Here is a 27,756-nt window from a genome sequence, read left to right as displayed (position 1 = left end):
ATTTGAGTTGATATACTTTTATTTGTTAAAAATAATTGAAGAATTATATTATCCATGAAAGACTTATTATTAAAAAAAAAAATCTTTTGGCTTCATTCTTAATTATCTGATTAATGTTATATTTGCTAAAATAATATTTTGTTTGCATCTAATAAGAATACTTTATTTGAATTTTCACTAATTGTCCGATAATTATTACTATTTATAATTATCTTAAAAAGAAAAAAAAAAGAAAAGGAAAATCAGGTCAAAATTTATCGCTGAGGAAAATATGGCGACAGCTTTGTTCAACACGACCAGAAGCTCTAACCTCTACCACCACCACTCAGTTCTCCCTCCGTTCTCCCAACGGTTTCACCTCCACCGTCAAAATTTCTTCTTTCTAGCGACTCCTCGCTGCTTACGCCGTCTCGCCGTCGTTGGTGGCCCTCCATCTCCTCCGAGTCCTGATCCGCCTCCGCCTGAGAACACCACTCAGCTCGAAGGTTCAACTCTTGTTTCCAATTTAACGCCTGCCTTTGAATTAGTTTCCTTAGTCTTTCTTTGCATCCAATTGTCACTTAAAAAGTTGTTTCTTTTTTGTCGGGAGATTCAGTACTTTGGATGGTTTGATGCTTATGTGGGTTTACTTTAACTATATTGTCTTTGTGATTGTTACTTGCTATTGGCTTGTTTCATGATTTTATCGTGTTTGTTTGTTCAGCAACTAGTCCTTATGTGTGTTGAATAGATATGTGTGTTTGTTTTGCAACTAGTACATATATGTTAATGTTGAATAGCTTTTTGGTGATCCTTTAGCCGCATATAAAACTATAATGGAAATAGAAAAGAAAAATAAAATGAAATCTCTTTTTTTCTTTAATCATGTTTGAACATAATATGGATAGGTGTTGTGGGAGCTGTGACAAGGGTTGAAGACCGCGTAAAGATCTTCCTGGCAGTACTGATTTGGATGTCTCTCTTCTTCTGGGTTACAGTGGTCGATGGGATGGGTAAAGGAAAAGGGAAGAAGGGTTCTCGTTTCAAATAATTGCTCATCATCATCATCATTAATATTCCACACTGTAAATTTATTGTCTCGGGAGATCAAAATTATCTATAGAAATTCTCCCCAAGTAAAGCATATTTCTTGTAGATCAGTCATTCAGATGATAGGATCCAATAATATACATTATAAATTTATAATTTGGTAACATGATTCTCTTGTGGTATCGTAGTTTTCATTCATTTTTCGTTGCTCTATACTGTACATGATAATAATTTGATTAATTTCTCACCAGATGGTTTTGCATCTATTCAAGTCATGGTTAATCAATTTCTCTCAATCTTTTGACTTAAATATCCTTGTTTATTTCTGTATTTAATTTTATATGAACAAACTACAAACGAGCCACCAGTGTTTATTTATTTGCTATAGACTTCCACCCTGCTGTATTGAGCTATAGGACGGTATGAACTGATATTTATGGACCTGAAATTGTAAACCTTAACGATTTCTTTTCCGGCTCCAAATCAAGTATATATGTTTTTTACACCAAAACAGAAGGTCTTTGGGGGTATTTGGCACGTGCATTCCATGACCACCACCAAGTGATATAAAGTATAGTATACACCGAGGCGACGACGTGCACTTACCACCATTTTTATAAGGACTTTAACGTGTCATTACCATAAGAAGATAGAAGAAAGCAAAGTGACTTTATCATGCGTCATTGGTTTGGTACGTACGAGAAATCATACGAAAGCCATACATGTCAATACAGAGAGAAACAAGCAGAGCCTACAACTAACAACATCCCTAATTCTTTTCTTCTCCAGTGGTAACTATTTTCTGTTGCTAAATTCGACAAGAGTAGCTTTGTGAAATTGTTAAATCTTTTTTTTGGTGGCAGGTTTTTCTGAATTTTCTTTTGCCTCTGTTTTTAAGGGATCGCAACAACAAAAAATGGGTACAGAAGATGAAATTGTATCTGTGGAGCTACCAGCACCTTCTTCATGGAAGAAATTGGTTTGTTTCCTCTACTAATTTTTTGGGTTAATTAAATAATAAAAGCCTCTAGAATTTGAGGATGTATCATGTGAAATGCAATTTACCAATATCTTGTACTTACGAAACAAGTAAATTTTTCTTTGTCTTTACTCTTCTATGCCTTCCAAAGACCTGAAAAAGAAGGTAGCTATTGGTAAAGAATTGTTAGTATAGATTTTGATTGGGTGCAATTTTTTTGATGAAAAAAAAGATATTGATTGGGTGAATTCAAATGCTATTAGACGACACTCTAAAAACACACATTTTACATTTGTTTCATCTACTTTTTCTTCTTTGTTCTGATGGATGTTAAGACGTTTCTTGTAATGTCTGTTTAAATTCACACTATGGGGTCGTCTTTAGCAATTTACTCTCAAACATCCTTCTAACTTGCTAGTGAAGTCAAGGTTACCTTTTTTTCTTTCTCTTTTGCAGTTTTTCCCCAACAAAGTGAAGAAAACAGAGATTGTGTTTGTTTCTCCAACGGGCGAAGAGATCAATAACAGAAAGCAGCTGGAGCAGTACCTCAAGTCCCACCCTGGAAGCCCTGCGATCGCAGAGTTTGATTGGACCACTAGTGGGACACCTCGGAGGAGATCTGCAAGGATCAGTGAGAAGACTAAGTCAACTCCCTCACCAGATAAAGAGCCACCCAAGAAACGAGGTCGGACTAAATCTTCAGGGTCAAAGAAAGATACAGATGAAGGTGATAAACCAGAGGAGGAGTGGAAAACTCTAATGTGCAAGAAGAAGATACTCAAATGACTCATCCAAAGGAGAACGAGAATGTAACTGTTAAGGGTAGCTTTGGTGAAATTGAGAAGGCAGACGACATGGTGTCAGAGGAGAAAGACAACGTCAGGAGCAGAAGCTATTCAATAGCCTTGCACTGCTCAGCTTCTGTAAGCTTATCAAACTGTAAGTCAGTTGTTTCTCTATTAAATCTATTGAAGCATCTGTTTTACTTTTTCCTTTCATGCTACTCTCTTTTTGTATCTAATCAATGATTATCTTGAGGGTGTATTATGTGTATGCATGTTCTCTTAGGATGTAACAGACTATCTTGAGGATAGTTAATTAACTCTTCTGTAAAACTATAGCAATCCCTATGCTTATTCTACTGTTGCAGTCTTTAGTTTCCTTTTTACTTTTTTTTCATGGACAACCAATGTTATAAGATAACTCAGATCAAAGATCAGCAAACTGGTTGATCTTCTTAATCTTTATCTGAAGTCAAACAATGGTGACGAGTTTGCCTTAAAAAAAAGGGAGAAAGCAAGAAGAAGATTGAAGAGCAAAAAGTAAAAACAGTTTTACTTTAGAGGTAAAGTAAGAATCTAATGCAAAGAAAGACCCACAACTTACCTTGATTCCTTCCTTTTGCATGGTCCCCGTGACAAAAGTTTAGAATCTTACTATTAATGGACAACACATACTAGTATAAACTCTTCTTGTTTCCATATTAAGTGCACTGTTTAAAGCATTCAAAAATGAAACATTCATCTATGGTTTGCTCTTCTTTATTTCTCTCGCTTCTCTTTGTCTCCTTTATCTTCTCTTCGCAAACGGCCGTAGCATTCATCGGTACATACGGTGTAAACTACGGTCGCATAGCGGACAATCTCCCGTCTCCTCTAGCAGTAGTAACTCTCCTTAAAGCAGCAAAGATCAGAAACATACGTATCTACGAATCACTCCGTCCTCACAGCATTTCGTAACACAGGGATCGAGATCATTGTTGGCTTAGGCAATGAGTTTCTCAAGGACATTAGTGTTGGAGAAGACCGAGCAATGAATTGGGTTAAAGAAAACGTCGAGCCTTTCATACGTAGCGGTACTAAAATTAGCGGTATAGCTGTGGGAAACGATATTTTAGGTGGCACCACTGTAGAGCTTTGGGAAGTTCTCTTACCTGCGGCCAAGAATGTTTACTCCGCTCTTCGTCGTCTTGGACTTCACACTAGGGTCGAGGTACGTTACATTATAATCTTGTACTTAAACCAAACAAGTTAAAGTCTTTATCTTCTTGGAACAAAAAATTTAAACGTTTTCTAATTTTATATTATCGTTTTTATATTTCATGATTTTCAATTAGGATTTTTGTGGTCCTACATATCTTTTCTAGTCTCGAACTTGCTTATTTGCTTTTTATAGGTGTCGAGTCTGCACTCGGAGGCTGTGTTTGCGAACTCGTATCCACCGTCGGCTTGCACGTTTAGGGATGATGTGGTGCCGTTTATGAAGCCGTTGTTAGCGTTTTTCTGGCAGATAGGGTCACCGTTCTACATTAACGCATACCCTTTTCTAGCTTATAAATCGGATCCGAGCCATATTGACCTCAACTACGCCCTCTTCGAGCACAGCGATGGCATCTATGACGCCAAAACTAAGCTTCGTTACGATAACATGTTCGATGCTATGGTTGATGCTTCTTATGCTGCTCTCGAGAAAGCTGGCTTCCCAAAAGTGCCGGTAAAGTATTTCTTATAACTATACATATTTAATTTATGTTTGGGATTGCTTAAAAAATGCCATGTTTTCATAGTAACAACTCATTTATTTTTCTAGTTAATTTAATCTTGTATTTTGAAAGTAGATACACTGGCATAAACACTATGTAAACGTAAAGGCACACACAAACACTATGTAAACCTTCGAGGCTTTGACTATTTTTTTTTTGTTTCTGTTTAAATGTTTAATACAACTTTTATTTATAAATGTAAATGTCAAACGCAAATTCTTTTTGATAACAAGACTAACGTTATCAAAACAAGACTAACGTTGTGAACTTGATTTAATCATTCTATTATGCATGCAGGTCATTGTTTCAGAGACCGGATGGGCATCAAAAGGGGACGCAGATGAAGCCGGAGCGACGTACGGTGAAGAACGCGAGAACATATAATCGGAATCTTAGAAAACGGCTGAATAAGCGAAAAGGCACGCCGTACAGACCAGACATGGTTGCGAGAGCTTACGTGTTTGCTCTATTCAACGAGAATCAGAAACCGGGTCCCACTTCCGAGAGAAACTTCGGCCTTTTTAAACCTGACGGTAGTATTGCCTACGACATTGGTTTCACCGGACTCAAGTACTCTTCTGCCACACGACCTCGATTTGGGACGTCCTTGAACGCTCTTGTTTCGACTTGTGTTTTCATGTTTCTAGTTCTTCACCGTTTGTTACCCATGTCGTGAGAGTTATGTTTTCAAAGATTTATAATTAACGATTACCAAAAAAAAAATTCTAATTAACCCCTTTGGTTAAGAGAGATGTATTATTTTTAAAACCCGTAAATTCTTGATTTTTTCGATATACCTCCTAACTTTTCAGTGTTAATATAAGAACTTACTGTAATTACATGTGCATGTGTTTATTCATAGTGTAATTAAGGATTATGGCTACGTGCAAGTATCTCTATATAACTAATTGTGCACTTACGAAAGCATGAAAATTTTGATTACGATAACGAATCATATATATTTATAGTGGCCAGTGGGAGCAAGTAGTCAATATATATCTTCTCTCTTTATTAGATTCCCATATTAGTAATTATTTTATCGAATCTTTATTCGTCCACCTTCTATTTATGATTTAATAAACTTAGGCACTCTCTGATCTTATGTCAACGGACACCTACAAATGGTAATATATATTCACGAATCACAAGACTCATGTATAAAAATTCCACTTGCCTACACATATGTACATTACACGTTACGTGGTTTAGTAAAGATTAGTATACGTCGATAGGTCGGTATTGCAGCTAACACCATGTATTAATTAAGCTTATAAGCTTTTACAACATATGGTCAAATTGTTAATTCTTTACAACGCAACTGAAACTCTCGAGATCTACAAAGTTTTTTGAACAATTTCTGATATGATGCATGTATATATGAATTAAAAAGAAGACAAGAACTTTGTAACATCAACATATAGTCAACAAAGTTCACGAGACAGAGACTATATTATGTAACGTAACAACATTAATGACTGACATACAAACAACCTCAAATGTCCAAATCCAAAGATTTGACAAAACCCAAAGATTAGATTCGATTGGTTTAAACCGGAACAAAGACTTGACGAGGTGAAAGTGAGAGATAGAGAGAAACTAATCCTCGACAAAAGGGTGTACTTGCTCATCACCAATCTCAACGGGATCATCACCGTTGATCTGGTCAAGCACGAGGACCAAACCCATCGCGAAAGCGCCGTCGAAACCGGGTTTGATCTCGAGAGTGAACACATCTCGTCCAAGCATCACGTTCGTTGACATGTCCACTTTGCGTTTGATCTCAGCCACGGTTCGCTTCTCCGTGTCGTATATGAGACAGCTTCGCAAGGAGAAGTCGCCGTCTATGGTGTACTCTTTTCCGCTTTCGTCGTATACTTCTACTTCCATCGTGCACCGTCCGATTATCGACGATCTCCTAACGCTGAAGATCGGTTTCTGACCGTCCGATCTCTCCCCGAGAAAACCTTCCCACCTCTGATGCAGAGTAGGTCTCTGTTCATCAAAAAACGAGTTAACTCAGTAATTGGTATAGCGACCGACTTAGAACTCGACTAAAACAAACAGTTTATTAGATTCTGTGTAGGTCAAAACAATTCTTTTAGATCCTTTTCTAACCAAAAATAATAATATTCATCGAAGTTAGACCAATAATTCAAGATTATCAAGAACAAGAAACGATAGACATTCAATAAAACTTCTTTACAATTATATAATCCACCAGAGAGAGACGATATATGGATCAACTTAATATAATAATTTTATAGTAGTTAATTAACCTTGCTTTTAACGGTGAGGAGACACTTTCCGGTGGCGTCCATGAGGACAAACTCGTCGTTATCTCTACCGTAGGAATCGACCCTAAAGATGATATCGCCGTTACAGTCGTAGGCGGTGAAACCATCGCCGGTGTGGAAGAGAGATGTTTTGCAGACGGTAAGTGGTTTGTCTTCATCGTATAGATAAGCTTTGTCCACCACAACTCTTCTTTCTCCCATCTTCTTTTCTTCTTTTGGAGCCTTCTTCTCTTCAACTAATTCCATTTTTTTTTATTTGGTGTGTGGCCTTGTGGGTGTGCGGAAGTTAGATTTTGTAATTTGATTAGCGAATGATTATGATATGGACACTCTCTCCTCCTCCTTCCCAAGGATTCTATTTATACACATACACAGACGCGCGTGACGCGTATATTTATTTTGACGATAAAATATCTATTACTGTTTATATTAGTCTCCTTCCGAAAGCCTATTGGGCAGAAATTAAAAGTCGTATATATGTAAATTTTTTATTATTTGATAACATGACATGGCTTGGAATTTTTTGTTTTTTTTTGACTAAATTCAAATCATATTCTAGATGTGTTTACATGTCTCTTTTAATATTTAGTATTAAATATAAAATTATTATCATCAATTTAAAACTAATTAAAATATTTCTTATTCTTTATATAAAAATATTCGTTTTTTACAAATTTTTATATTAACTCTAACACTTAGATATAATGTTTTTATTGGTATCTCAAACTGAAATTCAATTGAAAACTGAATAATTTTGTACACCATCCAATAATTAGATTAACAAACAAAGTTTTAATATTTATTAAATTTAAATTTATCATAAAATTTAATTTAAAGTTATTTAACAATAAGTAAATTGGTATATTTTATGCTAGTTTTAAATAAATAAATAAATAAATAAATAAATAAATATATATATGGTGCGAAACCATAATATGCAGTAGCATAAAAATAACGAATGTTCATAACAAGATGTGCTAAAAAAAGAGAAGAAAAGTTCATTACAAGTTTGTATATGGATAGTTTTAACAACGTTATTTAATGTGTTTTTAGTCGACATATGTTATTTATTCACACAGCCACTTTATTATTGTAACTTTGTAAATGATGACTTAATAAATACACACTTTACGTATGGTTGTCTTTACTGAGAAAAAAAAAGAAACTGGAAATTGATGGATGTGGTGAGTGCATATTTCTAAATCAGAATCTATATTATTGTGAGATCTATTTGTAGGTCGATACTTTTTATTAAAGTTAAGAAATAATGAATCAAAGAAACATCAACAATGGCCCAAATCCAAGCATAGACCATTTTAGACAAACACGTCTGATCGAGTGATTAGACAGGCACGTAGTCTAGTTTGTGTGAAAAACATACAAAATCAACATCGCCTTGAGTTTCGTTAATACGTAGACAATTACATGATTTACATTTTGTATACCTTTTGAGAATTTAAATAGTTATCTTATAAATCTGTATGAATCAATAAAATTTAAAATTCTTCTATACAACTAAATTTCAGAGTTAATAACCGATTATGTTTATATGTATACCTACTATAAATGTCTTCTATGTTTTCGTTTACTACATTGTGAAAGTTCAAAACCACGCACGCGATATGATTTTGGGTGGTACGGTGGGTTCGGAAAGATTCTAAACGTTTTAAAGTTTGAAATCTACCATTTAGATTCATTTATATGTGTAATTAGATAATGTGAGTATCTAACTTTTATATAAAACTAGGTCCTTGTCCGCGCTACGCGCGGATAGTATTTTTTTTTTTTTTCCATATTTTTGTACTATTATGTCAATTGTTTAGTTTTATAAAATGTTATGTTTTTACTGTAAATTTGGAATTAAAAATCTAATTTTTCATTACTGTAAAGTAAGTTAATTTTGTTTGAATCTTACCACAATACATTATACATGAAGAGAATATAGTTGGTATTTATATTCTTATTTGGTGTAATATTGAAAATTTTGATGGTTTGTTTAAATGATTTTTTTAAATTATATATTTTAAGATTGATTTTCGTGACTATATTCTATAATTATCTGAAAACAATTGTTTGTCCCATATAGACATCCACGTAAATATGGACTTATGATAAATTTGTTCATTGGAATATTTAGTTTCACTTTCAGCTTTATTTTCTTTTTTGGCACCCTCATGCTAGCTTGTGGGGTAGCCAACTTGGTGCAAAAGGATTTACAAAAGCTGATCGAGATGCGCGTGATCAGACACCTTTTGCTAGGCTATTCGTACGGAATTTTAAAGATCTAGGAATATAAACAATAGAAAATTAAGAAAATTCTTTGGATACAGCCTGTATTTCGTCGAGCTCCGAGTCCAACGCAGGCCAATCTTCCTCCTTTTGAATGAGTATAACCAGTTGTTCACAGTCAATTGAAAGACCATCTCTCTGTGTCCAAACTTCAGTATCACTTGCATTGCCCATAGCAAACTTTCAGCTTCCGCTTGCAGTGGTGATTTGGTGCGTGTATATCGGCCCTTGCTCCAAACAACATTGGAAAGTCACCATCCATTAACACAAAGCCAAGTCCAAAAATGTCTCTTTCATTTATCCAGGATGTCTAGCAGGAGCGTTTCTTTGCGGAGGAACAGTTGTGTCCGTTACCTCAACTCCCATATCAATCTCCATAATCTCGTCTATACGTTGAGTTATCCTCCAACACTCTGCTTCAATTTTATTCGCTAATAGGAAAGACATAATTCCTACGATACTATTAATGATTTTTTTTGTAACACCGATACGACAAACTTATGTTTTATTTAACAAAACTCTTATTTTAATTTTGTATTAAAGAATCAATCATATTTTATATTATCCATAATTTTAGTAAATTTGCTTATTTGTCATGTTTTTATTAGATTTTAGCTAAATTATTGATTTATTATTTATTTTTAGCTAAGTCACAAATTTATTAATTTAAAAAATACCCTTAATTAATATTATATATATATATTAAAAATGAATTTTATTTTAATAATATTAAATTTCTATTTTATGTTAAAACTTAGTTAGTTTTTCTTATTTTTCATATTTTATTAGGTTTTAGACTTTTAGATAGGTTATTGATTTATTATTAATTTCTAACTGATTCTCTAATGTGTTAATTAAAAAAATACCCTTAATGAATTTTATATATAATTAAAAATGAATTTTATTTTAATCATATAAAATTGATATGTTATATTAATATTAAATATTTGATTCTAAAATAATATAATAAAATTATCAAAAAATTTTAAAATAAGATAATTCTTATATATATTTTGTTGTTATCTGAAGACAATAAAAAAGAAACAAAAAATTATAATTAAATATTATTCAAGAAAAAATATTTATATAAAGATATTTTCTAAACTATTTCTAAGATATGAGTGTTTAAAAAAAATTTAACACGAGATGTTTAGAATACAGAATTATGCTTATGAGAGAGTGGCTCGGGAATGAGCTTCAAGATGGGTCGAATAGGCTCTGAAAATAGCTTTTTATTTTGACTCAAGCCCAATCCGGATGACATGGCATCTTGGTTGGTTCATAATATTTTGTCCATGTGGCATGGCTTAGAAAGAAGGGATTTAGTCCCTTTTATATAGTAGGATTCTTAGACTTATCTATTGTCGATGAGCCAGCCTCTAGATGATTAATCAGAGGCTTTCGCGGTTTGGAGAACTTAAAAAAAAAACTTAAATCTTTTTTTCAATACTTAAAAAAGCGTCGAAGATGATTGCGCCCAAAAAAAATAATAATACTCAGTTGAATAAACTAATGTCTGATGCATACAACGAAGCATCAAATCTCTTGATATTCTCCATAATCTTGAATTAGAGTATTTACACATTGTTAACACTTAATATGCATACACACACCACTAACATGTTTTTGTCTGAAAACTATAATTATTTTAGTAACGAGAGAATCTCATAGTCTTATATCTATATTCTCTTCATTTTATTTTAAGTATCATTTTAAATTTATATACACAGTTTTTGTATATTTTCCAAATAAAATATCATTAACTATATACATTTAATCATATTTTTGACAAATCAAAAATAAAATAGAAAATATAAATAATTATAAAGCATAGAAAATCGATAAAAGTTTTGCATTAAAATTCTATAACAATAATTATTTTGTATCAAAAATTTTACTTTACAACAACATTTATTATAAAAATTAGGGAACATTTCTTTTGGTCGTCTAAAATATCAAACTTGACATATAAAAATTAGGGAACATTTCATTTGGTCGTCTAAAATATCAAACTTAACATATAAAACTTAACAACATGTTGGTACAAAAGTAAAGTAAAGCCCAACAAAGAAAAAAAATAACAAGGCAAAGACTTTGCGTAAACGTAGCTCTCGAAACTCAATACTCATCGTTTTCGTATGAATTTTTGTAGACCAAACAATCTTCCTTCCACAGTTCATAAAATATAAAACAATACCTCCTTCGAAATCTCTGCCTCTTATATAACCCATCTCTGACGCTTATGTCAACTGAAACTGGCGTCCCTCTCCGTCGCAGATCTACCTCTCTTAACGGATACCACTCTAACGACGTCTCCTTTGACGGAACCGTCCCATTAATGGAGCACAACATTGTTAAGAAAACAGACGACGGCTACGCCAATGGAGGAGGAAAGGCGTCGTTTATGACATGGACAGCGCGTGACGCTATCTACGTGGCGAGAGTCCATTGGATACCGTGTGTGTTCGCGGTTGGAGTTCTGTTCTTCATGGGCGTCGAGTATACGCTTCAAATGATTCCCGCGAGGTCTGAGCCGTTCGATATTGGGTTTGTGGTCACGCGCTCTCTGAACCGCGTCTTGGCAAATTCACCGGGTCTTAACACCGTTTTAGCCGCACTAAACACGGTATGCAGAGAGAGAGATTAACTTAGGGGTTAAAACAACTATTAAATGATTTATCATCAATTCCCCATGCCTCACCTAACTTTTTTTTTTCTTTATCATTTAAATCGTAAGTAATAAATTATTGAATTAGTCAAATAAATTAAATTGTGGTAGTGATGGGAAACAAATCTCAGATCTTTTCCTTTATTTTGTGAGTAATTAATTCTCCAGCTGGAATATTGCTGTCAACTGTAAACATCAACATGCAATGGAATTTCCTAAGAGTGGAATAATGGTGTTAGTAGATAAACTAGTGGACACAAATGTATTTAATGTAATCGCTTTGTTTAGTAGTTAAGTCTAATCTTCTTTTTAACAACTGCCATTTTGTTTGTTTGTTTCTTTATAACGAAATAGTTGCACTATAGTAGTATAATAGAATGCTTTATAACTTTAAAGTTAAAACCCATTAAAAAGTAACACATGGGTGATATGGAGACGTGATCACATGCAATGCAAAGTGATTGGATAGATTTGACTTTTGTACTTTTTAACTATTTAAAACTTTTGTTTGGATGGTGGTGGGAGACAGGTGTTCGTAGGGATGCAAACTACGTATATTGTATGGACATGGTTGATGGAAGGAAGACCACGAGCCACCATCTCGGCTTGCTTCATGTTTACTTGTCGCGGTATTCTTGGTTACTCTACTCAGCTCCCTCTCCCTCAGGTCCCCAATCTTTACATCTCACTCTCTTTGAAAATTATATATTATATTAATAACCAAATGATATTGTAACAAATAGATGAATTATGCAAAGTCGCCAAATATTGTTGGGCGTGTGATTTTCTCCCTTGGCCACTACCGTATAGGAATCAGGTTGTAACTTTATATGAATATATAGTATATACCCAAATGTTTTGATAACCTGGACTCTAATTAAAGATTAATATCTCACAAAACAATTAGTTTATGAATTTTATGTTCATTTTGAATAGGGTTAAGATATTTAGTATGATGTCAAATACAGTAGTATATTGAAAACGATAGTATTTAATTTGAAATAAAAGGAGTAATTTGATTATAAGCAAGAGGGTAATTGTAGTGGTTTGTATTTACTTCTTTAACTTGCGGGAGTTAGGTTAATTAATTAGTAGTATCATCATAATTAGGCATTACTATGTCTCGTTGCGGTTAACATGTTGTATTAAAAAGTGTCAAAAGCATCACTAATTATTTGACTTTTTTTACAGGAGTTTTTAGGATCAGGAGTCGATTTTCCTGTGGGAAACGTCTCATTCTTCCTTTTCTACTCGGGTCACGTCGCCGGTTCGATGATAGCATCCTTAGACATGAGGAGAATGCAGAGGTTGAGACTAGCAATGCTTTTTGACATCCTCAATGTATTACAATCGATACGGCTGCTCGGGACGAGAGGACATTACACCATCGATCTTGCGGTCGGAGTTGGCGCTGGGATTCTCTTTGACTCGTTGGCCGGGAAGTACGAAGAGATGATGAGCAAAAGACACAATTTAGGCAATGGTTTTAGTTTGATTTCTAAAGACTCGCTAGACAATTAATTTTGTTTTCTTTTTAAATGTTTAGTTGGACTTGAACATATTGAATTTAATTGATGTCCAGTGAATTAAATTTATTTTCTTTCCGATGATTCTGACTGAAAAGGATTAGATAGCAGTTTAACCTAACTAAACTGTACGTTGTTGTGAAGTTATAGGTGTTTCTTATGGTATTTCTACAACTATTTCATTCAAGTCAATGTTATTGTTAGGAGTTACAGGTGGGGTGAGTCTTCCAAAACTCATTGGCTCTACCACGTAGTGAACTTTGAATGTACTTCTTCACTATTTTTAGTGAGCATGTGTCTTGTTTTCCATTGGTAGGTGAAGTGGATTTCGTATAAGTTAACGGGACAGGTACACCGATCCATGATCATCCTACTATATAAAAGGGACTAAATTAGAAGATTTCTAGGCATGCCACATCAGCAAAAATATTCAGAGCCAATCATTGTCATATATCAACTTAATTTTTATGTCATTTTGTCTTATGCCGAAGCCCAGATGATGGCCCACCAAAACCATTGAGTTGTAATAACGCAGACATGCATTGCTCTTCATCTTCCTCAACACAACTCTCTCAGCTCAGCCGTTTCGGATCTCCGGAGTAACTCAAGTCATCCACCACTCCCACTCACTCTTCTTTATTGTAAAAATCTTATGGCGACCAAACTCTTCAATTACCCTAACTTCACCTATATATATAACTCGCTTCTCATCGAATTCACAAACCCGATCATCCAAACTCACCGCATCCATGGCTAAGAAAACGGTGAGACCAACTACAACGGCCTCATCTGCTTTATTTTTCAATGATTTTTTTTTCCGTAAAGAAGTGCATTTTTATTAATTCTTTCCGAAAGGTCATCATTACAAAGGTTACAGTTCGGTACAACACTGAAATTAGCCGATCTAACTATTCGAACTACACAGCCAAGTTGTGGGCGCAACTCCGGGTTCTTTCGTCATCACTACCTTTCCCAGGTTAATCCGGTTAGGAGCTAAAAGCTTCCCACTCTCCTCCTCACTGTAGCCTTTGTAGTCCATGAAGTTCGAACGAGCAATAGAGGCCGATAAACATACCTTAGAGCTTCTGTGACCAGAGTCCAGGCGCAGCCTCCAATAAAATAACAAGCCGGTAAAGAGACCCTGCTAAGAGAAAAGATCCCACCGCAACAAATACAGAAACAGACGAACCAAGCAAAGCACAAGACTCTGCTGACCCCAAGCAAGAAACGGGCCAATATCATCGATGCTGCGAACCCGCCAGCCTCTAAAACCTGCACGGTAAAGTCCAACACACCACCACGGGAATCAAGTGAAACACCGTGGAGCCGGGATGTGAGCGGGACCAAAGGAGACACCGAGACGATCAATGACAACAGGAGAACCGTCTCACCCTTTGACGCCTTCAAGAACTGAAAGCTAATTTACCAGACTGAGAGAACCCGACGCCGGTGTCAGCGGAGCCAGAGCAATTACAATCGAGACGAAGAGAAAGCCGAGGCCTTCACTTGAATAGACAGAAACGCAGCCGTGAAGAGGAGATTAGTGGTGAGGATGCGCCTCAAGAAGCCACCGAGGGGCCATAGACGACCTCTGTCAAAACATCTTGGACGCCTACACGAGCCGGAGTTGAGCGGAACACCATCACCGCCTGCGTGTTACACCCACGACTCGCCACCGAGTTAGTAGAAACCTCCGGAGCACACCAGACTACGGAATAAAGGGACATGTTCTCAACGACCCGCAGAGAACCGGAGACACCAATAACCGCAGCCGGAGAACCACCAGAAGAACGGCAGGAAGGCCGCATAACCAAACTGAGATTCAACCATCACTCCCCCTCACGCTCGACGAGATCTGAGAGAGATCAAAAGGAAAAATAGATCTGCTCCAGAGCCCAAAAAGCCGACCACTGCTTCAACCTGCAACCACCACGACCTCGCTGCGACTCCATAGATAGCTGAACCACCACCTGCGACTCACCCCTCTCGAGCGGAGCTGTCAACGGAGCGGAACCCTAAGCCAGAGCCACACGCATAACCGGAGGAGAGGAAGAAGGCGATGCAGAGGCAAAGAGAAGACAAGCAAGGGAGGAGAAGGGCCACCGGCGTCGGCACACGCTCGGACGCGCGTCGGACGCCGGTGAAAGATTAAAATTTGTTTTGGATTGAGAGAGAGATACGGGGAGGTGAGAGAGAAAGAAACTTAGTGCATCTAAGATGATGCTACGGGATCCAACCACCGGATCCACTTTGTTCATCGTCATACTGTGATGGTGTGTTGCTATCTAACTTCCATGTTACATCTATGTGTAGCTAAATCTGAAGCCAAAAGTTATGAAAGTTATTCAAGAAAGCATCGTATGGTTCCATTTTAGTTTCTGATGTTAAAACCGCATCGAAGATATTTTTCATTTGGCTTCTTCGATGAATGGACTCTTCTGCATATAAAAAGTGCAGGACTGGGACTAACCACAATGATTAATCCAACAATTAAATTAGTGATCTTTAATGTAATATATATATATTTTTTAAAACTAAAATTGTCAAAAAGTTGGTCTTTATTAAAAAAAAGTTTCTTTTTGATATTTATTTTTATCATTAAGTTTATTTTCGATTTTATTTATAGTACCTCATAACTATTGAAGAAAAACTTTCAAAAATATTACTGATAACCTTTTTCGATAAGAAGAATTGATAATTTAAAGAGGTAACCTATAAAAAACGTTACAATAGTTTATGCAATAAATTATTTTAAATTAATATATTTGCTTTATATCAAATATTCACTTAAAACTGGTCACCAAATCTAACCACTTAAAAACATTTTTTTTTACAAACATACAATTTTAAACAAAAATAGATTGTCAAAAACTATAAAAATTAAATTTAAATCCATTAGCCGCGCGTAGCGCGGAAACGAACCTAGTTATTCATTAATAGTTTGGTCGAGGGAAAGCAATAGATCATACTTTATTTACTGTTTTTTGGTTGTTCAGAAGTTTCCCCAATGTATGTTAGTTCAACTAATAAATAGATCAACATGTTAACATTCTAAATAGTCGGTGGCTAAAAAGAGTCAGATATTTTAAGTATCAAGCTCTTTTATAACTAAATAAAAATCAATAACATTTCAGTTACTACATGTATACAAACATGCTATTAAATACTAAAGCCAAACATATCTTTGTGTATATGATATCTTGCATATTTGCATTGTTTTATCCATTATTCATGTGTATTTTCATCATATAGATTAGGACTTAGCCATGTCTAGGTTGCATTTTGCATGCATATGTCTCTATCAGGTATTTGAGTACCACATGGAGTTTTTGGAGACATTTGGGTGCATTTGGAGCTCAAAAAGAGGTGATTAGAGTGATCTTTGGACGAGCACTGCCGGAGCGACCTCTCGGAGCGACGGCATGAGGTCGCTGTGCACCACATCCCGGAGCGACTCATCCAGAGCGACTGCACAAGGTCGCTCGCGTTTTCACGTCTGGAGACACACATTTACACCTCGGAGCGACCTTCCAGAGCGACGTGCTGAAGTCGCTCCCGAAGCTCAGAGCGACCATACCAGAGCGACAGGGAGAAGTCGCTCGCGTTTTCATCACCCGGAGACGCGAGAACGAGCCCGGAGCGACCTCTCGCAGCGACACAGCGAGGTCGCTCCCGAAGCCTGGAGCGACTTGTCGGAGCGACGGGCTGAGGTCGCTCCGTGTTTTGTTTCTGCTCGAACTTGTGATTTCTCAAGGGCATTTTGGTCATTTCATTATGCACGTTTTTATTTTCTAAACCTATGTTTTATTACTCTGTAAGCCACCAGGAGGCAGATCATCTTTTGTTCTTAGAAAACCACCAAAAACCTTTGGAAAGTGATCTCTTTGAATCAATTGATCAATTTTGTTATTGAAATTCTGTGTTCCTTTTATTTCCTGTATTTCTCTACATGATTAATCTGAAATCCAATATGGGTTTAAGAGGAATCATGGAGATTAGTGAGTAATCACCTTTGGAATTCATGGGTTAGGGAGATTAAGGGTGATTAGGTTAGAGCTAGGATGTTTTAGTGTAGATCATTCATATTTCTTTGCTAGTAGAGTAATCATAATGCATCTTCTGAGTTGGCCACTCAGTTGTTGATCCTTAGGCATTTCTCACCCGAAAGGTGTTCGATGAAATGCCCGAGACAACTCTCCTAGGCTTTTAGTATACTTTGCCAAAGACATTTGTTGTTAAAGATGCTAAGATAGCTAATAGACTTGTTAGTAATGATTGCTTTATATTATTCAACCAAAGACATTTGATGTTTGAGATATGTTAGCAAATGAGCATTCATCTAGACATAGAGCTTGCTTAGAATTGTGTCTAGGCTTAAGGTTGATAGTTTGATTGATCGTTTGCCATCCTTAGTTCGATACTTGATCACCCAAGGTCTAATCCCTATACCCATGAGTTCTTTTTCCCTTAGTCAAGAAAGTATCATTATGTTATTGCTTTCTAGTTTAGTAGTAGTTTAAAACCCATTTAAATCATTGGTTGCACTTAGATTAAGTGAGTACTTGCATTCTCGGTGCTTTGATATCCCTCAGAACTGGTTCGACAATCATTTATACTACAACATTTGTCTTAGGAGCCTTGAAAACTCTTAACATCAAATTGGCGCCGTTGCCAAATTCTGAGTAGATTTGAACATTGAGATTTAGTCACTTGCTTGAGACTAAGTCGTTTTTATTTTCTTTTGTTACTGATTCTCTTTCTTCACCTCCCTTTAATCTACAGGTGTATGAACTTGAGGAGCAGGGGTCCATCAAACCTAGTTCCAATAGCTGCAGACATCAGAGCTTTAGAGAGAGAGTGTGCTAGAAATAGAAGAGAAGAAGAGCAACAGACTCACTTGCAGAGATTGAGTACTGATATGGGAGACATACCTCAAAACCAACAGCGAGCAGCTCGACCCATTGGCACTTACGACCGCCCCAACATTCATGGTCATAGATTGGGAATCCGAGCACCCGCTGTGGCAGCCAACAACTTTGAGATCAAATCAGGACTCCTCAACGTGATCGAGAACAACAAGTATCATGGCTTGGCTCTAGAGGATCCATTTGATCACTTGGACAGGTTCGACAGCTACTGTGGGTTGTCAAAAACCAATGGTGTGTCCGAAGATGCCTTAAAGCTCAAGCTATTCCCTTTCTCTTTGGGGGATAAGGCACGTCAGTGGGAGAAGTCTCTACCCAGCGACTCCATCACCACTTGGGATGACTGCAAGAAAGCATTCTTGGAGAAGTTCTTCTCTACTTCAAGAACTGCTAAGCTGAGAAACGAGATCTCCAGCTTTCAACAGAAGGGCTTGGAAGGTTTCAGTGAAGCCTGGGAAAGATTCAAGGGCTACCAAGCTCAATGCCCACACCATGGCTTTTCTAAGGAGAGCTTGCTGAGCACATTCTACCGTGGTGCTCTCCCTAAGTACAGAGCCAGACTGGATACAGCTAGTAATGGGTTCTTCTTGGGGAGAACTGAGGAGGATGCAGAAGAGTTGGTTGACAACATGGTAAAGAGTGATGCAGTCTACAGTGGAGACCACGACAGAGGCAGTAGAACAGATGATAAGCAGACGAGGAAAGAGATCAAAGCTTTGGAAGACAAGATCGATCTACTCATTGCTGAAAAAGCCACCCAAGAGCAGCTGAAGTTTGTTGGTAACTCCAAGCAGGAAGATCCACTTGCTGTCAATGAGGTTGAGGGTTTGGAAGGTCAAGAGGAGTTGTGTTTCATTAACAACAATGGTAGCTGGTACAAAAAGGAGCCCAACTTTCAGTACAACAACTACCAACAGAAATCCTATCCCAACAACCAACATAGTGGTTATCCGCCTCGAAATAACCAGCAAGGCAGCTATCAGCCTCAGCAAAACCCCTCGTCTGGTTCCTCTGCTCCTCAAGAGAGCAGCACTGATACCTTACTGAAACAAATCTTGGAGTCTCAGACTAGAAGTGAGAAGCAAGTTGGTTATGAGTTGAAGAACCTTCATTCCAAGATTGATGGGAGCTACAATGAGCTCAACAACAAATTCTCACACCTTGCTTCTACAGTCAGGAATTTAGAGAATCAATTTGCTTCCATGAACACTCACCAGAATCGCCAGCAAGGATCTCTACCTGGAAAGTCTGACCAAAATCCCAAGGAGGCTAAAGCTATCACCCTTAGGAGTGGTAAGCAGTTACCTCCTAGAACCCTCACCAAGGATGCTGAGAAATTAGGTGAGGGGGTTGCCATCAACATAGATGATGAAGTGGTGATTGTTGATGAGAAGATCAATGACGAGATCTTGGAGAAGATAGTGGAAGCCAAAGGTAAAGGAAAGGTTGGGGAAGAGAAGAAGACAGTAAAGGATGGTGAAGTTGTTACTCCAGCAAGTGAAAGTTCTTTTGTTCCTCCTCCCTATGAACCCAAACTTCCATTCCCTGGTAGATTCAAGAAGCAGCTGCTAGAGAAGTACAAAGCTCTGTTTGAGAAGCAAATGAGTGAAGCTCAGGTTGCAATGCCCATCATCGATGCTTTCATGTTGATTCCTCAATACAACAATTTCCTGAAAGATGTTGTAGCTGCAAAGAAGAAGGAGATGGAAGGCATGATGATTCTTACCCATGAGTGCAATACCATCATCCAGAGGCTTGATGTTCCAGAGAAATTAGAGGATCCAGGAAGCTTCACACTACCTTGTGCTCTTGGACCTATGGTATTTGAGAAAAGTCTCTGCGATTTGGGAGCTAGTGTCAGCTTGATGCCTTTGTCTGTTGCAAAGAAGCTTGGATTCACTCAGTACAAGAAGTGTAGACTCTCTCTGGTGTTAGCTGATCGTTCAGTGAAGTACCCTGTGGGCATCTTAGAGGACCTCCCTGTGAAGATTGGAAGGTATGAGATACCTACAGATTTTGTGGTGCTTGAGATGGGTGAGGAGGCTCAAGACCCATTGATTCTAGGAAGGCCATTCTTAGCTACAGCAGGAGCTATTGTTAATGTGAAGGAAGGCACGATTGATCTCCATTTGGGTAAAGAGAACATCCTCCACTTTGACATCAAGGAGAAAATGAGGAAACCAACTGTGTTCGGGCAAGCCTTCTACATTGAAGAGATGGTCACTCCTGCTGATGAGCATCTTGAAGAGTTACCACCTGAGGACGACGAGGAGGGAGCATCTCCCTCTACTCATTCCCTATAGAAGGTAACCCACCACACTCCCTTGTATATACCATTTCATTTTTGCATATTAGTCTTCTTTTCGGTATCTCTCTCTACTTGACGACACAGAGACTGTGTAACTCAAGTTTGGGGGAGGTACCAAGTATTTGATCATGTTTGCTTTGATGTTGTTTCATTGAGTCATGCATGGCATACCTATTTGCATAGATAAAAAAAAAAAATCAATCATTTAGTTTGCATCATTTGCATTTTCAGGAGAGTCTAGAGCATATAGGTTGCATTCACTTGCATTGGGAGCAATGATTTTGAATGCCTTGAAAAGAACACTACGTTGCACTTGACTAGCTTTTGCACCTCTCAAAAAGACTTGTATGTTTCGAGCTTTGAAAACTCTTCCTGAAACTTGTTGATTGCTGAAACTCAGTCTTTGAAGCCAACTACAACCTTATTTGAACTGAACGAACTTAATGCTTCTTGCTCATGGTCCCTTGTGTACTGAGTCATGGCTATACACACTTGAGTTGTCACATCTTTTATACCAATCTTTTTTGACAAACTCTAGTGGTAGACCACTCCCAAAACCTTTTCCTCCTTTTAAGCTTTCATTGTTTGATGATTGAGGCCTTTTTCGGAAAGTCTTACATGTGCATAATGTTGAGAGTATCGGGAACGACAATGCTTGATCTTCATTCTTGCTAGATTGGACACACTATTGTCTAGCTATAGGTGGGGGTGAGTGTTGTGATTATGATTTGGGAGAAATGAAAAAGGAAAAGAATAGACTCTTTGTGCTTAAGTGAATTGTTTTATTGGGACCAGTATAGAAGCCTCTAGCTCAAGTTTTGAAAAGTCTTGGCCCCCAGCCTTAAAAAAAAAAAAAAAAAAAAAAAAAAAAAAAAAAAAAAAAAAAGAAAAAAAAAAAAAGAGAAAAAGAAAGAAAAGGGGGCTAGCAAAGTTGTTAGGAGCTAAGAAATGTTTTGAGGTTGTGAAAAAAATCCCTTGTAGATTTCAAAGAGAAGGAGTTAAAGTTCTTAGGATCTTTTGGTGAGAGATGTGAGTTGGGTTTGACATTGGGAAATGATTGTGTGATTTGTATGTTTGAGAAAATGGTAGAACAATGGAGATTGAGCATTGTATGCATGAGTTGGTCCCTTTCTTAGATATATTATGTGCAATGTCAAGGCTACTTGTTTTGAGAGTAAACCACCTTAAAGATCATATGTTTTGAACCTCTTGAATCACTTGAATAAAAGCCTTCCCTTACCCAACCAAATGACTTGGACCAACTGACCATTTGCAAGAATTCACCTGATGTTTTGTGCTTAATGAATGTGAGAGTTGGTTGATTTGAATGTGTGGATGCTTGATGATAAGTGTAAGAACAAAAAGAGTTAAGATAGGCCTAGAGAAGCTAGAGTGTAATAAGAGAGTGTGCTAGTTGTGTTTCTTTTGGCTATGTGCTCCCTCCTTCAACCTCTCTCCCTATGAGTTCTAGAAAGTTCACTTGTGGACAAGTAAAAGAACAAGTTTGGGGGAGTTGATATCTTGCATATTTGCATTGTTTTATCCATTATTCATGTGCATTTTCATCATATAGATTAGGACTTAGCCATGTCTAGGTTGCATTTTGCATGCATATGTCTCTATCAGGTATTTGAGTACCACATGGAGTTTCTGGAGACATTTGGGTGCATTTGGAGCTCAAAAGGAGGTGATTAGAGTGATCTTTGGACGAGCACTGCCAGAGCGACCTCTCGGAGCGACGGCATGAGGTCGCTGTGCACCACATCCCGGAGCGACTCATCCAGAGCGACTGCACAAGGTCGCTCGCGTTTTCACGTCTGGAGACACACATTTACACCTCGTAGCGACCTTCCAGAGCGACGTGCTGAAGTCGCTCCCGAAGCTCAGAGCGACCATACCAGAGCGACAGGGAGAAGTCGCTCGCGTTTTCATACCCGGAGACGCGAGAACGAGCCCGGAGCGACCTCTCGCAGCGACACAGCGAGGTCGCTCCCGAAGCCTGGAGCGACTTGTCGGAGCGACGGGCTGAGGTCGCTCCGTGTTTTGTTTCTGCTCGAACTTGTGATTTCTCAAGGGCATTTTGGTCATTTCATTATGCACGTTTTTATTTTCTAAACCTATGTTTTATTACTCTGTAAGCCACCAGGAGGCAGATCATCTTTTGTTCTTAGAAAACCACCAAAAACCTTTGGAAAGTGATCTCTTTGAATCAATTGATCAATTTTGTTATTGAAATTCTGTGTTCCTTTTATTTCCGGTATTTCTCTACATGATTAATCTGAAATCCAATATGGGTTTAAGAGGAATCATGGAGATTAGTGAGTAATCACCTTTGGAATTCATGGGTTAGGGAGATTAAGGGTGATTAGGTTAGAGCTAGGATGTTTTAGTGTAGATCATTCATATTTCCTTGCTAGTAGAGTAATCATAATGCATCTTCTGAGTTGGCCACTCAGTTGTTGATCCTTAGGCATTTCTCACCCGAAAGGTGTTCGATGAAATGCCCGAGACAACTCTCCTAGGCTTTTAGTATACTTTGCCAAAGACATTTGTTGTTAAAGATGCTAAGATAGCTAATAGACTCGTTAGTAATGATTGCTTTCATATTATTCAACCAAAGACATTTGATGTTTGAGATATGTTAGCAAATGAGCATTCATCTAGACATAGAGCTTGCTTAGAATTGTGTCTAGGCTTAAGGTTGATAGTTTGATTGATCGTTTGCCATCCTTAGTTCGATACTTGATCACCCAAGGTCTAATCCCTATACCCATGAGTTCTCTTTTCCCTTAGTCAAGAAAGTATCATTATGTTATTGCTTTCTAGTTTAGTAGTAGTTTAAAACCCATTTAAATCATTGGTTGCACTTAGATTAAGTGAGTACTTGCATTCTCGGTGCTTTGATATCCCTCAGAACTGGTTCGACAATCATTTATACTACAACATTTGTCTTAGGAGCCTTGAAAACTCTTAACATCACTATATATTTACATGAATAAAGATGAGTTCTATTCATCAGAATCAGATAACTCTAGGGGGCAAGAGCCATCATCAACATTAGCCAATGGGTTGAAATGTTCTGAATTTGTATCCATGCACCCAGGAACAAGGTCCAGATTGCATCTATCTCCCTGAAATATGTTAGAAACCTTAAATATGTTAAAAGTATATCTAACAAATGAATTATAGTGTATGTATATAGTTGGTGAGATACATACTCCTTCGACCGTTAAGTTGGCAATCATTGTACACCGTGTCGCAACTATGTTCGAGTCAGGAAATATTGCTCTCTCACAGGCTCCATCTTGGCTCAACTCTTTAGCAAGACCCTACTTGCACCAATTGATAAATATAATGAGTATGTATAATTTTTTGGTGAAGCACAAATAAATGAATACTAAATTGTACGTGCAATACCTCATTGAAGAACTCAATAGGTTTGTTTTGCCATCGCTTGGGGACTTGGAACTGAAGTCTGTATGGACCATCCCAATCGACACCATTGGTGAACGAGAATATCAAATTCACAGCTGAAAATGATTCATACGAACAACGAAAATGTCAAATTATACTACTTATAACTATTTTATCACATAAGAATTAGTAGTGCTCTGGTTTTGATTTATATTAAAACGAACCGTGCTTAGGAATGCAAATCTGCATAGTGTAAATGGGAGAATCGGCTTTGCCTCGGTCTTTCTTAAGCATTGCTCTTGGTTCTCCACCACACATGATTGGTTGGTTAAATCCTCCTGCACCATTATTAACCAACTGAATCATTCTTTCCATTTTTATTAGTGCACATGACTGGTCTATGTAATTATAGGACTAAACACCATAGACGAGCTTAATTAACAGCGTCAACTCATTGGGATAAATTTCAAATACAAGTTAATCAAATAGTATGAGAAACTCACCGTTGAAAGCAACCCCATAGTCCTCGTTAGGAGTGAGTTTGGTTGCAGCTGGATTGTAGAACAGTTTCAACTTTTCACCCTATTTCAAGAAATAAGTTTTGAGTCAACGAGCCTTAAAGGTGAAGTTAAGTAGTTAACGGTGAAAAAATGGCTAGAGAAACTTACTGCGGTTGGAGGAAGACCGTTCATGGTTTTCCAGAACACAGGAGCTGTCCCCATCTCCAACATTGCCCATGAAGGAAGCTTATATCTACACAAATTAATCAACCATCAAATAAGTTAATCTATACTTTTATTCTTATATCAACCAAACGAACAAGAAGACATACTCTTTGATCTCTTCGAGGGGTGCAAGAGTGGTGGCAACAGCTTTTACTTGCAGCTCAAGTTTCCTCCTTGGAAATCTCCTCTGTATTGGACTAACCGTTGAACTGTACACTATACATATTATCCAAAAAACCTTTAAAATTTTAGAGCATCTAGTATACAGATTAACAACAAAGATGTACAAAAATACTTACAAAAACTGCGTTTAGAGGATAAAGGCTGCGAAGGAGATACAAAAACGGCGGTGTTAGCAGCTGCAGCCATGGGAACCGATCTGATGATAAAACTCTTTTGAAATGGATGAATGAAGAGTAATTAATATATAGTTTCAAGATAACGGTTTATTTACCACCACAGATACAAAATATCTTCTACAGATTTTTTTTCCTTAGCATATGAAAACAAAAGACTTTGATGTCTCATAAACAGAAATATCTTGTTTGAATTTTGACAAAAAAAAAAATCTTGTTTGAATTGTCGGAACCCATTCACATTCTTGGAATTTTCTTAATTAGATAAGGAGAAATGGGCCACAATGAAAGCAAAGCCCATTTTAGGCTAATCAATCTAAGCCCAGGTTAAGAGAATCGAAATTTAAACTAACGGGGCGATATGTCAAGTTACCAAGAACATCAAGGACTAATTCAGCAAAACCAAAAAGAGAAGATCCGTGGTTTAGTTCAGTGCCCCAAATTGGCAATCCAAATCCCTAGACCACCTTATCTTCTCTCTTAAGCCACAAAGACGAGATCTTTGGACACGTCTCTGTCACTACAACAACACAACAGCTTGTGAACATACAAAAAAGACCGACCCTGATTCTATACATTACATACATACATAGTACACTATATTATATATGTAGAGGGTTTAACTACTCTCTCATCTTGTCCTTCTCTCGGCTCTCACGTCAACCAATGGCGTCTCTTCTCACCTCTCCCTTAACAAAGCCCAAACCTTTCTTCCTCTCTTCCCCTCCGCGACCTCTAACCGCGCCACCGCCGTTGAATCTCGCCGGAATCTCACTCACCCACAACCAAAAGCTCGCTCCTTTCAAGCTCCCGAGCCTAGTCTCCTCCGCATTTAAGAAGAGAGATGTCGCCGCATCTGCTGCAGCTGCCTCGGGGACGGGAGATGATTACCGAAGGATAATGCTTTCGGATGTGATGGTGAAGAAGAAGACGGACAAAGCGGTTTGGTGGGAGAGAGAGTGGACTTCTATGGATTTTGGCGCTGTGGCTGTGGTTGTCTCGATGCATTTGCTTAGCCTCTTGGCTCCGTTTCAGTTTAACTGGAGAGCTGTTTCGGTTGCTTTTGTGCTTTATATCGTGACGGGTCTTTTGGGGATTACTCTGTCGTTTCATAGGAATCTTACTCATAGAAGCTTCAAGCTTCCTAAGTGGCTTGAGTACTTGTTTGCTTATTGTGGAGCTCAGGCTCTTCAGGTGAGTTTAGTTTGTCCTCTGTATTGTGAATGGCGTGTTGAGTTGTGTAATTGATGATGTGTTGTTTTCTTCAGGGGCATCCGATTGATTGGGTGAGTACGCATAGGTACCATCATCAGTTCTGTGATTCGGACAAAGATCCTCATAGCCCACTTGAAGGGTTTTGGTTTAGTCACATGAATTGGATGTTTGATACTAATACTATCACGCAAAGGGTAATGAGGATTTGTTTTGTTTTTTTCTCGTATTAAGATGTATTATCCGTTTGTTTATTAGTGTTGTCTCTTGTCATGTTTGAAAGGTTGGAGAGCCTAATAATGTTGGGGACTTGGAGAAGCAGCCGTTCTATCAGTTCCTTAAAAACACCTACATTTGGCATCCGGTGGCTCTAGCGGCTGCTCTATACGCAATGGGTGGCTTCCCCTTCATCGTTTGGGGAATGGTATGTTATCTTGCATTTTGAATTCATCTCCGTTAATTTCAAGAACGAGATATAGATTAGGACTATGATGTGTGTTTTAGCTTGGCCAAAACAGAACAAATCCACCACTTTTTGTGTGTGGCTGTCATTCAATTTGGTGGGCCAATCTCCTCCATTTGATCAAAATCTTAGACAAGTTGCTTTTTTTTTGTCTTGTCGTTTAGTGCAACTTAGGTTATTGACCTTATGCAAACGCAGGTTGTATTAATTGAATAAAGCAGAGAACCACAAGTAAACATATCTGATCTATCTGGCTTCATACTCTTCTCGTGAATGGAACTGAATTTGATTTTTGCTTGTATTTAGATACAAAACACCATTTGTGCATGCTTAAAAGTGTAAACTACATTTGCAATTTCGTAAACGGCACATGAAAAAACTTAGTTTACCTTAACCTTTATGTCTCATCCCTTCCAACTGTAATCTTTTTTCTGTTTTTGGTTTATTATTTGCAGGGTGTAAGAATAGTATGGGTATATCATATAACTTGGCTAGTGAACTCAGCTTGTCACGTTTGGGGAAACCAAGCTTGGAACACTGGAGACTTGTCTAAAAACAACTGGTAAAAAAGTCATCATACATCAAATCCTTAGCAACCTGATCCATTGCGATATACATATCTTTATATCTAATTTTATTATGATTTTTTTTCAGGTGGGTAGCAGCTCTAGCTTTTGGAGAAGGATGGCACAACAATCACCATGCTTTCGAGTTCTCTGCTCGACATGGCCTTGAATGGTGGCAATTTGATATGACTTGGTACGTCGTTAGGTTCCTCCAAGCTATTGGCTTAGCAACCGAGGTTAAGCTCCCATCAGAAGCTCAGAAACAACGAATGGCACTTACCAGTGATTCATCGTAAAACTATGTCATCATGACCGGAAATCAAAACACTGTTGTACGTTTCGAGCTATGAAAATTAACGAGGTTTTGTCTTTTTGGTGTTTTTACATATAATGGTATATATATCTATAATTGTATGTGACAAAATGGATTATGAATCTTAAGTATCTATTATTACATTCA

General features: G+C 37.5%; 5 protein-coding genes, 1 non-coding gene and 2 pseudogenes across 7 annotated transcripts; 5 read left to right on the top strand and 3 right to left on the bottom strand.

The window, feature by feature from the left end:
• Window positions 1–11: 11 nt before the first annotated feature.
• On the top strand, window positions 12–1,227 carry LOC103869874. The gene is made up of 2 exons (XM_009147950.3): window positions 12–485; window positions 888–1,227. The coding sequence occupies exons 1-2, from the start codon at window positions 272–274 to the stop codon at window positions 1,028–1,030; spliced, it is 357 nt and encodes a 118-aa protein (XP_009146198.1). The 5' UTR covers window positions 12–271; the 3' UTR covers window positions 1,031–1,227.
• Window positions 1,228–1,519: 292 nt separating this feature from the next.
• LOC103869872 lies at window positions 1,520–3,151 on the top strand (annotated as a pseudogene).
• Window positions 3,152–3,403: 252 nt separating this feature from the next.
• On the top strand, window positions 3,404–6,084 carry LOC103869873 (annotated as a pseudogene).
• Window positions 5,929–7,192, bottom strand: LOC103869871 (protein LURP-one-related 12). Its single transcript, XM_009147949.3, has 2 exons — window positions 6,827–7,192; window positions 5,929–6,542 (listed from the first exon to the last, which is right to left on the bottom strand). Exons 1-2 carry the CDS (start codon window positions 7,088–7,090, stop codon window positions 6,147–6,149), a joined length of 660 nt encoding a protein of 219 aa, XP_009146197.1. The 5' UTR covers window positions 7,091–7,192; the 3' UTR covers window positions 5,929–6,146.
• Window positions 7,193–10,132: 2,940 nt separating this feature from the next.
• Window positions 10,133–13,411, top strand: LOC103869870 (phosphatidylcholine:diacylglycerol cholinephosphotransferase 1). Its single transcript, XM_009147947.3, has 3 exons — window positions 10,133–11,759; window positions 12,331–12,468; window positions 12,993–13,411. The coding sequence occupies exons 1-3, from the start codon at window positions 11,376–11,378 to the stop codon at window positions 13,320–13,322; spliced, it is 852 nt and encodes a 283-aa protein (XP_009146195.2). The 5' UTR covers window positions 10,133–11,375; the 3' UTR covers window positions 13,323–13,411.
• Window positions 13,412–16,383: 2,972 nt separating this feature from the next.
• On the bottom strand, window positions 16,384–25,216 carry LOC103869869. Of its 2 annotated transcripts, XM_033292823.1 has the most exons (9): window positions 24,999–25,216; window positions 24,807–24,915; window positions 24,643–24,727; window positions 24,478–24,556; window positions 24,199–24,312; window positions 23,978–24,090; window positions 23,779–23,889; window positions 23,544–23,691; window positions 16,384–16,519 (listed from the first exon to the last, which is right to left on the bottom strand). In XM_033292823.1, the coding sequence occupies exons 1-8, from the start codon at window positions 25,066–25,068 to the stop codon at window positions 23,569–23,571; spliced, it is 804 nt and encodes a 267-aa protein (XP_033148714.1). In that variant the 5' UTR covers window positions 25,069–25,216; the 3' UTR covers window positions 16,384–16,519; window positions 23,544–23,568. The 2 variants fall into 2 exon arrangements, with proteins under 2 accessions (XP_033148714.1, XP_009146194.1); XM_009147946.3 differs by lacking the exon at window positions 16,384–16,519 and having other exon boundaries at window positions 23,433–23,691.
• LOC117134567 lies at window positions 18,645–18,751 on the bottom strand. The gene has a single exon (XR_004458751.1). It is a non-coding gene; the product is annotated as a small nucleolar RNA R71 (small nucleolar RNA).
• A 353-nt stretch (window positions 25,217–25,569) lies between the features above and the next one.
• On the top strand, window positions 25,570–27,756 carry LOC103869868 (palmitoyl-monogalactosyldiacylglycerol delta-7 desaturase, chloroplastic). The gene is made up of 5 exons (XM_009147945.3): window positions 25,570–26,249; window positions 26,324–26,464; window positions 26,551–26,691; window positions 27,186–27,292; window positions 27,385–27,756. Exons 1-5 carry the CDS (start codon window positions 25,722–25,724, stop codon window positions 27,590–27,592), a joined length of 1,125 nt encoding a protein of 374 aa, XP_009146193.1. The 5' UTR covers window positions 25,570–25,721; the 3' UTR covers window positions 27,593–27,756.

The sequence above is a fragment of the Brassica rapa genome, chromosome A05, assembly GCF_000309985.2.
Source record: "Brassica rapa cultivar Chiifu-401-42 chromosome A05, CAAS_Brap_v3.01, whole genome shotgun sequence".
Classification (NCBI taxonomy): domain Eukaryota; kingdom Viridiplantae; phylum Streptophyta; class Magnoliopsida; order Brassicales; family Brassicaceae; genus Brassica; species Brassica rapa.
The sequence above is the reverse complement of the archived record's forward strand: the minus strand, read 5'-3'. Positions and strand labels throughout refer to the sequence as shown.